This window comes from Neodiprion lecontei, chromosome 1 (assembly GCF_021901455.1).
Source record: "Neodiprion lecontei isolate iyNeoLeco1 chromosome 1, iyNeoLeco1.1, whole genome shotgun sequence".
Lineage (NCBI taxonomy): Eukaryota > Metazoa > Arthropoda > Insecta > Hymenoptera > Diprionidae > Neodiprion > Neodiprion lecontei.
The window spans coordinates 28037954-28055149 of record NC_060260.1 but is presented as its reverse complement, the minus strand read 5'-3'; the positions used below and the strand labels follow the sequence as shown (position 1 = coordinate 28055149).

The 17196-nt window shown below is 42.1% G+C and overlaps 1 protein-coding gene across 3 annotated transcripts; it reads left to right on the top strand.

The window, feature by feature from the left end:
• The first annotated feature begins 5253 nt into the window (after positions 1-5253).
• Positions 5254-10266, top strand: LOC107223450 (radial spoke head protein 3 homolog A). 3 transcript variants are annotated; one of them, XM_046729729.1, is made up of 11 exons: positions 5254-5392; positions 6516-7267; positions 7351-7422; positions 7771-7852; positions 7915-8088; positions 8241-8369; positions 8568-8771; positions 8981-9143; positions 9208-9294; positions 9388-9604; positions 10058-10266. In XM_046729729.1, the coding sequence occupies exons 2-10, from the start codon at positions 6522-6524 to the stop codon at positions 9570-9572; spliced, it is 1842 nt and encodes a 613-aa protein (XP_046585685.1). In that variant the 5' UTR covers positions 5254-5392; positions 6516-6521; the 3' UTR covers positions 9573-9604; positions 10058-10266. The 3 variants fall into 3 exon arrangements, with proteins under 3 accessions (XP_046585685.1, XP_015518614.2, XP_046585686.1); XM_046729730.1 differs by having other exon boundaries at positions 5266-5392; positions 6501-7267; XM_015663128.2 differs by lacking the exon at positions 7351-7422.
• The last annotated feature ends 6930 nt before the right edge of the window (positions 10267-17196 follow it).

Genomic DNA, 17196 nt, shown 5'->3' with positions numbered 1-17196 from the left:
TCAAAGTCGCGTTGAAATGAGAAGAAGAAGAAGAAGAAGAAGAATAAGAATACGAAAAAGAAAACAAGAAGAGGAAGCGAAGAAATCCATTTCAGCTATTCATCTGGCCGAGATTTAATTACAAAGGACCGTGAAAAACAAATATATAGTTTCGCAGGGTGTGATAGATGATGATGCCTTATCGCGTTCCTCTTGCTGCAGGTGGCAGAGGGAGAAGAGAAGAAGCCCCGCGTGCCTTGCAGGGCGGACGGCTGACCGAGGGTGGTGAACGAAGGGCGGAGGAAGGAGGGAGGGAGGGAGGAGAGTATAAGGTTCAAGGGCGTGTTGCAGTCGGACTCGGAGGCGAGGCAATTAGGCGACTCAGCAGGGTGCCACGATTTTCGTGGTCCTCTTCTCAGTGCAGGTCCTCTTCCGTGGCTCTTCGTATTCTCGGCGTGCCTTGTCGTCCTCCGCCTCCTGCCAGCCACGGGATAACGAGCCCGCTACGCCCCTTGCGACCCGCCGGAAAACGCGTGTCCGATACATCGACGCGAGGCTCCCTTAATATTCCCTGATTTTTAAACTTCTCTGCATTCAAGTGCAGCCCAAGACTGCGCGACGAATAGTGAGATGATAAACTCGCGACAAAACGATTCAAGTATATACTCTAGAAAGATCTGACTTACAGGATGGATCATGAAACCCCGAATTCCCGTATTTATTCTCGTAAAATAACTTAATCCCGAAAAATAACCTTTCGCGGTGAGTAATGCAGTGACCTAATTTGAAACGTCAAAAAAATTTTGATAATCGATCAAACTGCGCTTGTGAGATTCATTATACCGATTATTTACCTGATTGTTAAGCTTTCTATCAAGTGAGCGCTATTTCGGTTCAATTATCAAAAAGTTATCAAATTCCCGATATAATTGACAGCCTTCCATCACTTAGGTAAATTATGTATAGGAACACTCGATCGACTCCACAACTATCAATAGAATAAAATGAACTTTGGTCGTGAAAGAAGAATTGTCACAAATTGTGCATATGGCATATTTGCGAGAGGAGATATTTTCCAAGCGATAAAAATTTCTCAATAATTTGATAAAATAATTAAATTTTCAGCAACTCCTTGCAGTCTCAACTTTCTTCTAATGTATGCCAGATTGTAGGCAACACGTCTAACACGAGTGCAAATGCGTACTACTGCTTAGGTTTCCGAATATAATACAAGGTAGCGCCATTGATCAATGTAGGACACAACGCCATCGGTTACGACTTTGTTAACTACATATGCCGTAAGCGTATTCATTTCAATAAATAAGATAGCGCTAGGAACTGGAATGTTCTTGTTTTTTCGCACGAAAAGATAATAAATTTTATATGAAATCATTGCGCAATATAGAGATTCCCCAAAATGTGTGCTACAGTTTTTCTCTTACTGGCCGAGTAACATTGATGTTTTAAAATATAACCCTGCTGCTTAAATAAAAAAATTAAATAGTAGAATTTCCTTGGCAATCAAATACCGAGATCACAATTTACCAGAACATATAGTCAGACCTTGCAATTTCACTAAGAAAATATCAAGTATATGTGATTTTTGCAATTGCTGATATGAAAATACCGACACTGTTTTGTCGATAAGGAAAGCCATGCACCAGACACGGTTACTAATCTCTGCATAAGGTCACATCCAGCGACATTGGAACCAACTTTGCCTCGCTACCAACAGTTGTTTGATGATCGTAACGCGGTACTGTTACTCCGCCGGTAACATTGCTAGCAATGCAACGGTGCGTACAACTACTCACTGTAGCGGTACGCTATCTACCCCATAAATGCAAATCTGTCATATTTCTAGCCAACATTCTTTTACGCGTACGCAGTTTTAATCTTTGACCAGGGAAGGTTGATTAGGTATGATTTGAAAAATATTGAAACTTTGAACTTCGTCCAATTGAATGGAACTTAATTAAACTCCACTTCACCAGGTCCAAAGTAGATGTTCCTTTAGCTCTGTCTATTCCTTTCACGAATATAAAAACTTTGCCAAACTAAGTCATTCGACAGTAATTATTATTCACAAATTTTTGCTACCCTCTGTAACGTGCAACGCTAGAATTGATCGGACGCTAGACAAGGCAAACGCCGATATTCGCTCCGACAAATCACCGAGTAATGTATAGGTAGTAAAAATATCGACACACCGGTGGTAAACTCAGTTGTTTTGTTTCTATAGCAACTCTCATCGAAATTCACGGATAAATGGGAGAAAATCCGCCCTATGGAATAGTGCGAGAATTTTCTTGGGTTATCTCAACCTGGGGATACAGCACATTGCTTTATTTTTTCTACTTAAACTCATCGCCTGACTTGGTATTCTGCGATAAAGAAGAAAGAAAGAAGCAAAAAAGAAAGCTCACAAAGTAATCGGTGGACAATCAACCGCAAACAGTGTTCGCCGCGAAACGCGATGTGAAGTGCCAAATCTTTATTCCCCTTGTCAAAAAGTCTCGACAAGTTTACACGAACGAGTGTCCGTGCGTTTGATAAACTCTAAATTCTAAAGAAAACGTAAAATAAAGGAAGAAAAAAAGAAGTAAAAAAAATAAAAAAATCTAAAAATGGCAACAAGGACGAGTCAAGTGAGCCAATGCGAAATGTGCAACAAGGGGATGAAGGCGTACAACATCCCCGAGGCTGGACCACGGGGGAAGAAAGAGACGTACTCCTTCGTCAAAAGTCCCCGGGCAATTTTGCACATACAGAAGAAGTATCGCAATCCACCAATGTAAGAATGTCTCCTTCTGGAATCTATTCGCTTGCACGGACAACCGAGCCCGAGTGTCCTGCAACGAGTGGACTAAAGGTCAGAGGAAGAGTGCTGGAGATCAAGGACGAGGACGAGACGAACGAACCTAACGGTTGTGCCTCCTTGTAACAATTTCCCGTTTTTCGTCGTGCGCCATAATAATTAATACGTACGTCAGTCGTTAGTTTATCTGATGCCCAGCACTCTTGAATATCCGACTCACGCAGCTCCCATTGATCCGACTAGATGCATAGCCAAGTCACCGCCAACCTTACGCCCTCGAAATTGAGCACACTTTTCCTCGACTGAAATTTTTATCGAAACTACTGCCGGTGCAGTAGAGTTTACATATTTACGATTTAAGGGCCTCATGATTGTATCAGTAATACGTCAGCCGTCGCAGGCTACGGCGCAACCCATCAATCCGATCAGCGCCGTGCCTAGCCCTTGGAGTACTTGGGGTAGGCTGAGGGAAACCGCTTTTTTCAATACGAATATACGTATGTATGGGAAATTCCATGTGAATCCAATTAACGTCTGACCCTCAACATTTTTGATTTCGTTCAAAATTTTTTCAGCCATTGTCCCAACTCTAATTTCCCAAAAACTGTATTTTCTAGTCCAAATATTTCAAGACCGGACCTACGGTGCTTCGATTTTTTTTCTATTTCGTTCCGTGCCAAATGTGCAGGATGAGATACTCAAGTTGTACGTGGCGCATATGTGTACGCGCTAATATTGGTTGCCATACATTTAAAATTTTCATTTCTATACCACTTTCTGCTATGTCGGTTACATCGTAACCATGACAAATACGCAAGGAAAACCGCTCTCAAGATTATTATAGATACCAAGTTTTTTGATTTTTTGAACAACAAAAAAAAGCATTCACTGCACGGCTCTTCTGGCGGCTGCTTCTTTGCCCCAGCCCTAGGCACGGCACTGAATTCGATGATACATTTCATCAATATGAACATTAGGAATGATCCCTTTGCGCTACAAGTTCACGAAATGCTTCATGTACTTACAAATTACTTTGAAAAACTGAAAAGTATATTAGCTATGATCAGCCCGTTTGCTTGTTAATAGTTTAACAAATTATTGGCAGACGGTCTACAAATGAGGATTCGCAGAGTGGTGCTGAATTATTCAAAGTCGCCGCAAACATAATCCTGCCTTCGTATATCAGGCATTTTCATCACACATTAAAACATTCGACATCGTGATACTAAGAGAGTACATTCAACCCTGCAAAAACATAATTTCATCGGGTGCTGGAAAATTACTGGCATCGATAATGCGTGGTACATATACTATGAGTTTGCCCGGTAGCACCAGGCAACCATATTATACACGTACGCCACTAACCGTTCCATTTCTGCGGCTGACACGAATGACCCCTAATGCCCGCTGACCGGACCTGGTCCGTGTTGTTGGTATTACGAATTTGTAAAGCTCAAACTGTGGAAGATGTTTGCGATTCAGCAAGCTAGTGACGCAGACCTCCAAAGCATTCGATCATCTCTCTGTTGTATAATTGAATGAGATAAAATCCAAGACCACGTATAACCATTGCCGTACGGTATTACAAAGATTTATTTCCAATGTGCATGAATCTCTTTGATAACGACTAAGTTGTATAAGCTTATATTTGAGAACGCTTGTAGTGTCAAAAACGAAATGAATACATTTTCGAACATATTGAGAACAGATTTGAGGAAATGAGGTTTGTTAACTGCCTAGTAGAAATTTAACGCAGTGTTTAAAAACCCTGTTCAGACATGGCAACGCGTTGTTCAGACTGTTGTATACTTTCACAATTCCTCCTACGATTACCGTCAGAATTCGTTCCGTTTTAGGCAAGTTCAAACACCTCTCGTGCAGATGATTATCACCGACTTTACGACGGAAAGAAGCCAGTAAACCGTCGAAAACCGTGACCAATATAATCATGGTGTTTCTTACCATGAGACTTCACATTCGTCGATTAGGCGATTATATCATATCGGTCAAATATAATTATAAAAATATCTGTACCCTTTATACGCGTTATACCTGTGGAATGCCAATTAATCAAAAATGTTATAAGACCATACAATCATTTTGACAATGAAAGTAAAACGTTCATAATGTGTACCTCGAGTGAAACTTCTGCGAATGTTTGGCTAACGGCGATACGTGCGATTTCGTTCGCGTTTAAAGAATTCCTCGAATATAAAATAGGGGTTAAATCGAGAGGGCAAGGATCTTCTCCTCGGCTATACTATTTAAAGCCAGCAATCGGACGATCTGACTTCACCTTGACGCGTTGACCGCTTTGGTCGAAATCGAACTCTTCTCCCCTATTCTTTAACTTCCCCCTTGACCGCCTCTGCGTGACGATATCCGTATACGATCCTTACACGTGTGCGAAGAGACATGCGCAACTGGCCAATGGTCACCGCTATTGAGTTGCTAGCCGGCCGGTAACACGCCGGTAGAAAACGGTAAGGGTACAATGTCCAGTGTGTGAACTCACCCCCGAGAGTGTTTGGCCTGCAGCGGTGGTGCAGTCGTCGAGGAAGTTTTTCGCGACTAGATCCACCGATCTCCTAAAAAGTACGTATCTGTCTAACGGAGAGTCTGACGTATATTCTTTGTCTCGAGTAATTGGCAACGTAACTAGCAAAATTCTGCCAGGGTGACTAGGATCTCTTCGGTATGAGTCTGTATTGACTTTTCCGTCATAGCCAACAGCTTCAATCTCACACAAATCCATCCCGTTTCATCTCATCATGTTTTTTATCTCTGTCAATTACACGTCAGATATTTTTCACGTCGTTCAATGTTAATCGCGGCACGACTAAGTCCCAACGAATTGATAATAATACGCAACGATGCACTCACAAAACAGTCATTGGGCATATGCCGTAGTTGGATTCATTTTTCTCTGAACAAACCTCGCCGTCCTGCGTGGTCACCGACGGACATGCCTCATAAATATTAACGCCGACGCGTCACGTAGGCTAATTTGCAACACTAGCTATTCCGTTTAACACTTGGGATAGGCAAAAAATCGATCATCTGATTGGAGCTCTGAGTTCGATCGGGCTTGAATTAGAACAGTGTTTTCCCCGCAGAGAAAATAGAAAGCGGCCTTCGTTTAAAAAATTTGTTCACGAATAAAAAATTTCGCCATTTCACTCACAAAATCCTAACACCGCCGTTACAGAATTTTATATCGTAACTTTTTCCGCTTTGACATAAGTACGTCAGTGTCTGCCAAAAAAAATTATTTTTTTTCAAACGTGCACCAAAATTTCGGCAGAGTATCTCAAATAGAATATCTCAGCCGAATATGAGGTCTTAATATTGATATTGAGAGGTGCCTATTTTATTTTTTCCATTTTCCATTTAAATAACACGTAAAAGAAATGGGAAAACTCTTTCGGAATACTAGACAGAAACATTGGTAAAAATGATGCTAATAGGAACTCGCAATTTCGCTGAAAGTTCAGCAATACAGAGTTCCATTATTGATTTTGAATTAATTTCGAATCGACGTTAACAGGATAACCTCACCGCGAAACGACAATAAGAATCTTGATTCACTCACTGAAAGACAAAACAAACAAGATATAGAAACCGCCTTAATGGTAGCGTGAGAATTTTTTCACGCTGCCGGTATTCAATCGTCGGAGAAAAATATGCAACGCGAATAGCGTAGGATTAATTGTTTAAGGTCGCTATGCCAGCTGGCATTTCGGCGTTGGCACCCTCAAATCCGGAGACCTTCAACCTCGGCGACAAAGAACTACCAGCGTTTACCATCCTCCAGAAGGATGGCCTCGACTCTTCGCTACCTTTGCTACACGCCGAAGACGACATGGATTTCGAAATGTCGAATAAAATTATTTCTCAAAATTTGTACAACCAGAAACAGTTTAGCAGATCGAACGATCACCTGCTACTGGCGAGCCTCCAGAACCAGCAATCAAATCCGCTGAAAGCCAAGCACAGTAAAAGCCAGGGGAATCTCAATAGAGATAAGCCGGAAGTTAAAGCTCCAATGATTCTGTCGACCGAAGATTTCACCGAAGTCTTGAACGCCAAGCTACGAAAGGTACGAGAAGAAGAAGATCACGGTAAATCGAGAAAACTTTACACCGGTAACAACAATAATTTCGTATCGAGAAAGCCTTTCATCACAACGGTGAAAACCGGTGAATTCCTGATGCCGCCACCGGAAGTAGCTTCTCTCCTTGGCATAGCTGTGAACAGCAGCTCTAACAGCGGGGACGATCCAAGTCCAAGGTCAAAGTTCCGGCCGTTGAACTTGCTGACAAAAAAGCCGGAAATCAGACACCAAAGTCATCACTCGAGGTGCCAAGCCGCCCTGAAGGCTACCACGGATTTCTCAATGGCTTTGGTGAACTCGGCAGCGCCGGCGTCGGAGCCGAATAGGTGGAAGAGGAGCGCGCCACCGACGCAAACGTAAGTCAGGATGGAAAGAAATCTGAAAAACTGCTTCGCATTTCGATGATTCGGTAAGAGAGGGCTTGTGTCCTGTTTTCTAGCGAACAAGCACCAATGCCTAGAGCGTTACCGAAAAAATTGGAACCGATCCCGAGCACCATTCTGCCGAACCGGTAATAGATCATTGCACAGGAGCGAGTATACTTTTCAGTTTGCTAAACCGAGTGACGATTAGATCATAGTGATTGCAGATTGCGCCGAATCGCAGTTAGGCCAAGCGGCTGAATAATTTCACGGTTTCAATCACGAGTTCAAGTTATATGTGTATCGCATAAGTGCCTGTTCCAACTATCATGCTTACATACTGCATACATTCCGCTGCACCTACGCAAGCGAGCTTTGCCAGGTGAAATAGAACATGGGATAGAGTTGAAACGGCACTGTAGACACCGTATCCGCAGCGTCATTGGCAGTGCAAAAATCGATCCCTTTCCTTTTGTTTCTTAATTTTCAAATTGCAGTGATCAACCGGTTCCCTTCGGGAACATTATGTTCGATCGTCGCGTCGTTCGCGGGAGTACTTTCGCCTCAACTCCGATGCCTGTAAGTATCAACGTGTGGGAAATCCAACGGTTCCATGTTTCCCAACTCCGGGATGATTTCAGGTGGACAGTGAACAATCGCAGGCCGCGCTTCAAGCGGAAGCCAGGCGTCGACAACTCGCGAGAAGACGGGCACAGACTCAGGCGAGTCGAGCGTTGCACTTACGGATCGGTTCTCCACCGCCGGTTTCCGGTAGGAAACACGAACCGGTGCAGACGGAAACCTACCTCGAAGAGGTTCGCCTCATTCGTTTCGTTTATAGTATAAAGTCAGTTTCCATTCTTTCTCCTGGAATTTCAACTTGACCTTCTGCTTCGTTCGATAACACATCAACGAGTCAGTGATTCGAGGATATTCTGCAGCTAAATGTTTCACCGGTTAATTTCAGCTATTTGAAAAACCGGACGAATTCGACATCGGCACGCAGACCGATCACTTCCTCGATCGGCCACCAACGCCTCTCTATTGTCCGGCGAAAGTTGGAACGGATCAGTGTACTCAGATATACCCTGGTGACGTGAGTACATCTACATGAGAAGCTTATTCGGAAGCTATCCATCTTCCATCCGGCTTTCGTATACTGGGTTCGAATTGAAAATCCGACGTACATTGTCAAAGAGGCGAAAAATAATTCACCATTTGTCGAATGGTCAACTTGTAGCATTTTCGTAAAGACACAGTTAGAGTAGTCGATTAAATGATACGAATTTTTCAGTTATTCGACTACGATGTCGAGGTGCAGCCTATCATTGAGGTACTGGTTGGGAAGACCATCGAACAATCGCTCATCGAGGTTCTCGAAGAGGAAGAAGTTGCGACCTTGCGGGAGCAGCAACGGAAATTCCTGGAGTTGCGGGAGGCAGAAAAGGCAGAAGCACAGCGTCTCGAGGAACAAGAGAGACGATTACGCGAAGAGAAAGTAAGCGCGATTGAAGAAATTTATCATCGAAACGGCCCTGAGATCAGTCTGATTTACTTTTCCCATTAACATCAACTATTCACATCATTGTTGACCTTGCCGTGTACGGTGAGACCGAAACTCGACACACGTACACGTGTATCAAGGTATACGTATAATTCTCTTGTAATGGCTTACTTCACCGATCGATTCTTCTGCCAAAAATGTAGTGCCGACGTCTGAAGCAACACGAGGAAGCGGTAAATACCCAGTTGGAGACAGAAGAGCGGGTAGCTGCGGCAGTTCTTCTAACCGGATACATCGCAGAACTTTTACCGGCAGTTCTGGAGGGATTAAAGATGTCAGGGTTCCTGCTGGATGAAATCAAAGCAGGTAAAACTGGAGCAACGAACCGACAACAAGGCCGATAAACGTTATCGTGTTTGACCCTTTTCAGACGTCGAGGAGGGCTTCATGCCGTGGCTGATGAAGGAGGTGAAAAAAGAGATGGGCAACATGATCGAGAGCCGAGAGTTGCTGATGGGTAAAAGCAATTTTTTTCACATCTAATTGATCCCCCGATCACGAGCGGTGTTTTACGAAAGTGTGATAATTGTCGAACATCGACGAACCGCAGATATCATCAGAGAGATACTGGAGAATCGTGCTGAGACGTATCGTCGCCTGGGCGAAGATTACGACGCCTCAAGAGACCAGCTCGACCTTGAGGAACAGGACGAGGGTGAAGGCGAGGGCGACACTCGGGACGTGGACTTCGTCGATTACGAGCCCCCAGCCCTGGACGATGTCAATCCAGCTTAGCAGTCGTGCTACAACGTTCTATGTTCGTCCAAGTAAGTCTGGCCACCCACTTTCGAGCTGGCACAGAGCGCAAAACGGGACCTGACCAGCAATTCGGTGCACTGACCGAGACGCCAGGTCGATGCCTATATTCAATAGAATCAGTAATTAATCGAGCAAAGATCAGCCGCGACCACTTTGACTGGCTCATGCCTAGTCCCTCTCACTATGCAGAGTAAGCCATAAGCTTAGCCATATACGAGCCGAGCACGATGGTGTACACAGCTGCACGAGTCGAGGTTTTCTCCCTGGTCCTACGCAGGGGGCGTTCGATGTACCAACGAGCGGGGAACTGGCAAGTCCCCCCGGTGTCAAATATTGGTATTTGTCCACGCAAATGAAATACCTATCAGATAGTGATTATTGATTTTTGAATTCGGACGACAGATACCGATTTTTACTAAAGTTCCATTTTTCAAAGGTGTTTCTTTCTATTTCTCGTACAGATGGCCCTTTCTAACGCTGAAAAAATGGGATCAAGTAACATCGCGAGATTGAAGATCGCACGATACGTAGTGCCTGATAATACGTAATACCTAGTTATTATGAATAACTGTATTCAAATTTTAACCGCAAATGACTTGCTATTTACTCTTAGTTAAGCACTATACGATCGATGCATGTCGAAAAAAGAGAATAAATATTGCTCATACAATTCGACCTACTCGTTATTCTACTTCCCTTCTTGTGCCTAGAAATTGAACTGTGTTTCAATTATTTCATCATTTTTCATACTTTTATAATAACGGTGAGCTTTAAAACCCTGACTTATTTCGCTCGTTTGGGGACACTATGAGCAAAGAACGCGTTAGCGGTTGTGCCTTTTTAAAACTATACAGAATTATGTTAAATTATATGCGTATAATTTTATAGAATTTCACCAGGTCAAACTTGAGTTAGAATTTTATATAAATTTTACCAGGTATACCCTTTTTCACGAATATTCTTTATCAATGCAGTGTTACAACTCATTACGAAGATAATACCGAGAATTGTAAGTTCGGCCCGGCATAAACAAATACGTTCCGAGTGCACTAGTACCGTTTTTGCACCAAGCGATTTGGACTTGTTAGTAATTAGCTAAAATGACGAGCACATAGATGGCGCAGTCGAACTTTGATTGTCGTGAACCATCCTTTCCCCAAAGAAGAGCAGTTTTGAGTATACGAAACCATGCCTGGCTCAGATTTGTCAAATTTATTACTTATACCCTTTTTGCACCAACCTCCGCATTTGATAAAGTTGTGTTTAATTGGAAAACATTTTGCCGTAAATTCGAAATTAATTTCGTGATGTCTGTAAAATATCAATCCATGAACGAAATAAATCTGAATCAAACAAACAATATGACGTTGTTGTTAAATAACGAGCTTTCGATGATGGTAGTAATAATAACAATTAGTCAGGTAAGGAAACATCTGACAACTGTGGCAACTATATTACTGCTTACATAGGCATCCTTGTAAAAACTATATTTTTTTTAACTTTTAGGGGAGCGGCGAGCAAAATGGGCACCCCTGAAAAATTTTCATATCTTTTTATAAACAAGTTTTTAACGCTTTTGAAGCAAATTTAGAAAAGTACGCATAATTTTTAAACGGCCCATTTTACCCGCTTTTTCTCTACAAGTCTCTTATACATAGCTAATCTTATTTTCAAGGTATTATAAAGAAGATAGAAAAATAAATTTGGAACATTTTTCAATTTTGAAAACTGTATGTAATATTTTAGGGTGTCCATTTTGCCCGTCCATCCCTATAAAACTTGTAGTACTGACGGTTACATACCAACTGCGACTTCTGTATTTACGCTGTCGATTCTATACTTATTGTTAGTCGTTCAAAAATTCCGAGTCCAGGCTTGAACGCAGGTTCGCGTAAAATTATACAGGTTTGGAGCTAATTTGCGTTAAGAATTTCAAGTGCGTGAAGTGAAAAACACAATGAGGCTGCCTGGTGTTGATTTCTAAGTCGACAAGGCCGCAGGGGTGTTCTTAATGTGAAAAATAATGCCATGGTACTTCCACCAATATTGGTACAGGTCAACGCAATTAATCAGTAAACGTCAGGCCAGGAATCGTCCAGTTTGCTGAGCCAGAACCAGCCCCCTGACACTCACCACTGCTCGTATACTAAAATATTGTACGCGTCTTGTCCCCGTTTTTTAGTTCCTCTACGTGGCGCTAGTAGACTTCTGACAAGCTCGCTGCCCTCGCTGACCGCGCGCAAGCTCGTCAGGTAACTGCTAGCGCCACTAGTGGTGGAAATTGGCGGCAGAATCGAGGGACATTTAGCGAACCACTTTTAGCAGCATGTGTCAGGGGGCTGGCCAGAACTTAAAATGAAAAACTGGCGATGAACATTGGTGGCTGACTACGGTCAGATCAATGTCTGACAAACACGGGTAAGTATAAACCCGGACTTCCCCAATCGCAGAGACAAATCGGTAGCCAGCTGAACGAGCAAATCTGTTACCGGCAAAGCAGGAAACGTAAAACCCGGAAATTAATTTATCATCCATATAAATATAACATACATACAGTGTACAGGCGAAGGTAAAATTTACCACGTGTTCGATCACGAATCCAGCAAAACTTATCCATCCCCATCATCAAAAGTAATGCGAAAATTCAAACAGGTAAAAACGCGGTCACGTCGATGGCGACGGAAACGACGTCATAACGGAAGTGAAGACTTTGACAGCATTATCGAATCCGGAGCGTAAAATGAATGTACAAACCTTAAATCCTGGGCAACTTAATGACAGGAAGGGATATAGTCAACTCTATTCAACAGGTGTATTTATTTTTAAAAAAACGTCGATTGACTGCGGGTGCTGTGCCTTAATTGGCACTGGTCACAGGAGTATTTAGTTCAACGAATAATTAAACTAGCTGAACGGTTGAAATGCCATGGGTCCTAATGACGCGCTAATGAGTCATAAAATAAATACTGCAAGCTTAGTTCGTTATTTTAGTAATTGGTTATAGGAACTACATCTTGCGAACTAATAAACATAGATAAGGCGTGACCGCGCACCCTTGTTCCGACGATAATCTTTTGGCTTGTACTCCATAATAATCGCTTGATCTAGGGACACTTTTGTCATTACGCCACGCACCAATGCCCTGCGCCTACTCAAGTGCTCGATACTCGCTGGTATACCTGCATCAACGAGCAAGAACCTTCGTCGTACACTTCTTTAACCTTACGTACGCAGTAGTAATTTTGAGCGAGGACTTTCTGCTTTTGTCGAGTGATAAAATGTCGTATAATCTTCGCAAATTTTGAAGGAACTTTGAAACAAATATGATAAAGTAGTTCCATCAATGCGCGCAAGTGATTTATCCTGAAATCAACTTTTTATATCACACAAACTTTGGTCTCTCAAAAAATACAGAAATTAGTCCACCGGTATAACTCTGAAGTAAAATGTTTTGTTTATCCAGTTTCAACAGAATTCACATATTTCGTTGAATTTTAAGAAAACTCTAACGATATATGTGGAAAAAGATCACGAATAAACAAATTACGCATATGACAGTTGTCACTTACGTTTTATTCCATCATACCACGATGAATGACGAGGGTTCCGGGACTAATTGGATGAATAACAAGATGAATGAAAGTGATAAAATACCGTTACTACAGACAACATACAAACGCTATTGGGCTAATATGAGCATCATTAACGGTACAGCATTCATTGTTGGTGCCTTATCTCCGAAATGTACTCCACGAGTTCTGGGTAGGTCAGGCCGTGGATTTAGCCGGAGATCGATCACGCAAAACCTACCATGCATAGTAGGTACTGGTGCAGTAAGTAGGCGAGTACGTATTAGGATGTATATGAAGTCGGGCCATCGACTTAGACGGTCAAATTAGTTATGTCTAGGAAACCTTTACAGGGGTCTATGAGGAGTGCTTGTAACGAGTCGCGACATCACCGGTCACCGTGGATATCGCGTCCCTTTGATCTACGCAAGCCGTTTTCAGGTAGGTATACGAGGTATTTTCCTGGTTGTAGTCAGGTCCGAATTAACCGTAAGACTAAAAAGGCCCTGGGCCCTCGAAATTTTCAAAATCAAATTTTTCAAAATAGTACCTAGATTTAAAAAAATTCAGGAATTTGAACTCTTAATCTTTATCAATAAAGAATCGCGTGTATACCTATCACACTGAGAGAAAAATTTGCGCATATAGTTAAAAATCTGTATAGTTAAAATATTATAGTCGGGAAGATAATTTTTATAGTATAATTTACTCAAATTATCGTTTGGCGCACTATAAGCACAATGTTAATTTTACCACACACTTCTAAGTTGATCCAAGAACGTCAAAGGGACTATAATAATCGTGCAATTAACTATATTTTTTGTTATAATGTTCACCATACACAGATGTTCATCACGATTATATTCGTATAGTGCGGTGAACTCTGTTCTGTAGTCTTCGATAGTATGGAGTATGCTTCAATTAACTAATTTATAATCAACTATTTACGGATAAGTATTTAGACCACCCGAGATGATTCCTGCAACTTTTGTCAGAGTTGAATGCACCATACATAGTTTGACTCGACTTAAATATGGTTAACGCTAATACAGTAATTATTCAGACAAGATCCTACGAACATAGTTTCAACAACTATACATAAACTGTTGAAAATATTTGAAAATCTACGACACATTTACAACACAAAAGTGTAGTTGAATTACAAATTTCGTGTTACAAAGTGAATTACTAAGCATTCTCAATAAATGTGCATTATAATTTTGTCATTCTGCTTAACTTAGTTGGAAACACGCAAAAGGGTATTTTGAATTTACTTCATTGTGCAGTAAATGTATCAGGTATATTTGGAAATCTCATTTACGGTACTTGGAATTTACTAAAAATTCTGCTGAATTCATTTGATAAATGGAATAATCTTATTGATCAGTTTTCAGTGACTGTACCCGTCATGTCCGTATGGACCGTACATTGTATTGTCAATCAAATAACGTCATAGATTCTCATGAGGTAGTTTGACGTAGTAGGTAAAATTTGTTGAAATTCGCAAATTTATTTTAACAAAGTGTGGAATTGGTCAATACTATAGTACAGATTAATCCTGTGCGATTAATCGATTACCCGAAACTGCCTCGTAATGATTCTGCAGACCAGTCGGTATATGAATCGAAACCGTCGATTAATCGATTAATGGGAAAAACCATTAATCAAAATCATAGATTAATCGCACAGTAAAGAACTAGTACCTATAAATGTTAAAATTTTTTCGGATTTAACAGATCGACAAATAGATATTGGAATTAGCGAAATCACCTAGACAGAGCAGGTGACCCGGGTCACATGACAAAATAATATATTCGAGGGGAGGAGTTGGATGATCGAGGGAGATCCTGGAGGACGGAGCACGACTCACTTGGCACACAAGTTTCCTGCACGTATAATGCACCTCTTCTCTGACATCCCTCGGTTCACCGGGATCCCCCCTGCCGTTTAATTTAATCCAATACAATATGTTCCCCCGACTCGACTAGCAGTGGCCAACCAGGGGGAAATAAAAAGGTGGGTGGCTTTTTAAAACTGTGCCGATCTTAATTCAGCGTGAAACCTCATCCTATTATGATTTAGGTATTAATCCTGATTGGGAGAGACAGGTTTCGACCAAGCCTGCCATTCATTCGGAGCTGCATGTTTGGATTTGGAAATTTTGTCATAGCATCCAATTATCACCGCAGGATAAAATTAATTTCTATTTACCGAGATGTTTTTCTAGAATTTACCACAACTTGAAGAGAAGTTGCCAGTGCACCAAAACAAATATCTACAATTTTAGATTTACGATTAAACAATACTTTCAAACCTGAATGATGACGATTTTGTTCGCGTGGATGAAGGCTTTGTATGGATTTTCTGAAAATGCTTTAATTGATTGATCAGGTGTCCGCGACGGCTCGAGTAACTGACTGCGGCCAAAAGTGCAACGGACGTACTACGATCGATGAATGAAATCGAACGAAGAGAATCCTCAGAGGGAAGGATCGGTGCCGATCCCTCGGTGACGTGAAACATAGATTGACTCTTAAAATCGAGTACACACAACTCCTAATGGTTCAATATGGTCTAGCTGGACTGCGAGAGGGCTGCGGGCCGTAGTATCATATGGCCACGTGTCGAGTTACACCCAGATCAAACTCAGCTTCCAAATGAGACACAACAAATCTGTTAATGCCACGTGCCACGATTCAACTCCGTCGATTTTTGCCGCCTGTTCTCGCTTTGCCGGAGCTAAATCGAACATTCATTGTCTGACTTCTCCGGGTAGGCATATCCTTTGGCCAAGAACAGTGGCGCGTGAGCAGGTGGAGGACGAGATGAATGTTTAATTGAAAAAGAGCTTCGTTCATTTTGCAGATCGTAAATTGTTAAATAATTGTCGTTGATTCCGAACAGAGTGCACGCGGTAATGAATCCTTGAACATTGTTCACATTTATTTGAGAAATAATCTTCCCGAAGCACGAGAAACCCGATTGTGGGATAAATTTACGGCGCATATTATATGTAGGTGTGAGCCAGTTTGCAACGAGACGACCAGCGTCCCGAAGAATTATATTGCCAGAGGAGAGCGAAGGATGATTCAAATAGACGCTAGTGACGTTTCCTATTAATAATGCATAAGCCAGTGTTTCGTACAGCGTACGCATCCATTAAGAGTAACTTTTGACACTTGCAGAACCGTGCCTGATTCGTTTTATGGCTGCATGCAGGCATCGGGATACTCGCTGTTCCATCCCTACGCAAAATCGTATATTCCCCGTATATTCCACCGCATCTACGTTAACTGGCCCCCTCGTCACGTACGTATTAAGCGTTCGTTATTTTCACCACATACACGTAGTTATTGAAAACATGTCAGCACCGAGAAAAATAATTCAAGATATCGTGTAACGTGTGCATATAATAAGTTCAGAAATGGAAAATAAATCATCTGAAAGACCGACCTCCTCCTCAGTGCGTTACCAACCGACGGTGAAATTGTTATCGTGGAAAACGTAGATGAAATTAGCGTGCGACTCTCACCTTGACAATTCCAGGTCTCTGAATTGTCTGATACTGTCTGACACACATAGAATATTCACCTGGTTTGCGCTCACGAAAAATTACGTGATCGCGAATCCTCGTATAGGTTGGCTTATTTGAGCTTTCGCAATGGCGGCGAGAAGAGAAAAGAAGGAGGGTTCGTGCACGCGCGTATATACGTATAATAGGTATACACGTACGCGCGTTAATACGTAGATGATAATCGCGATATTAATATCGCATTGGGAAGCGCGCACATGCGTGCAGCCGCACATTGGTCACGCCGGAACACTTGCTCCGAGAGACGGGCTGCTGAATGCACCCTGATTTCGGGGGTGCCACCGCTGCAGCTTCCGAGCTACGGAACACTGGGCAACGATACGACACGCTGGTGAGTGTCACCGGTAACATCGGTAAGAATTGGAAATATTCCCAAAGTTCGTAGGTGTATGAATTGTCGACAACGGCAGGGTGCGTGCGTTAAAGGGCTCGTATCAAG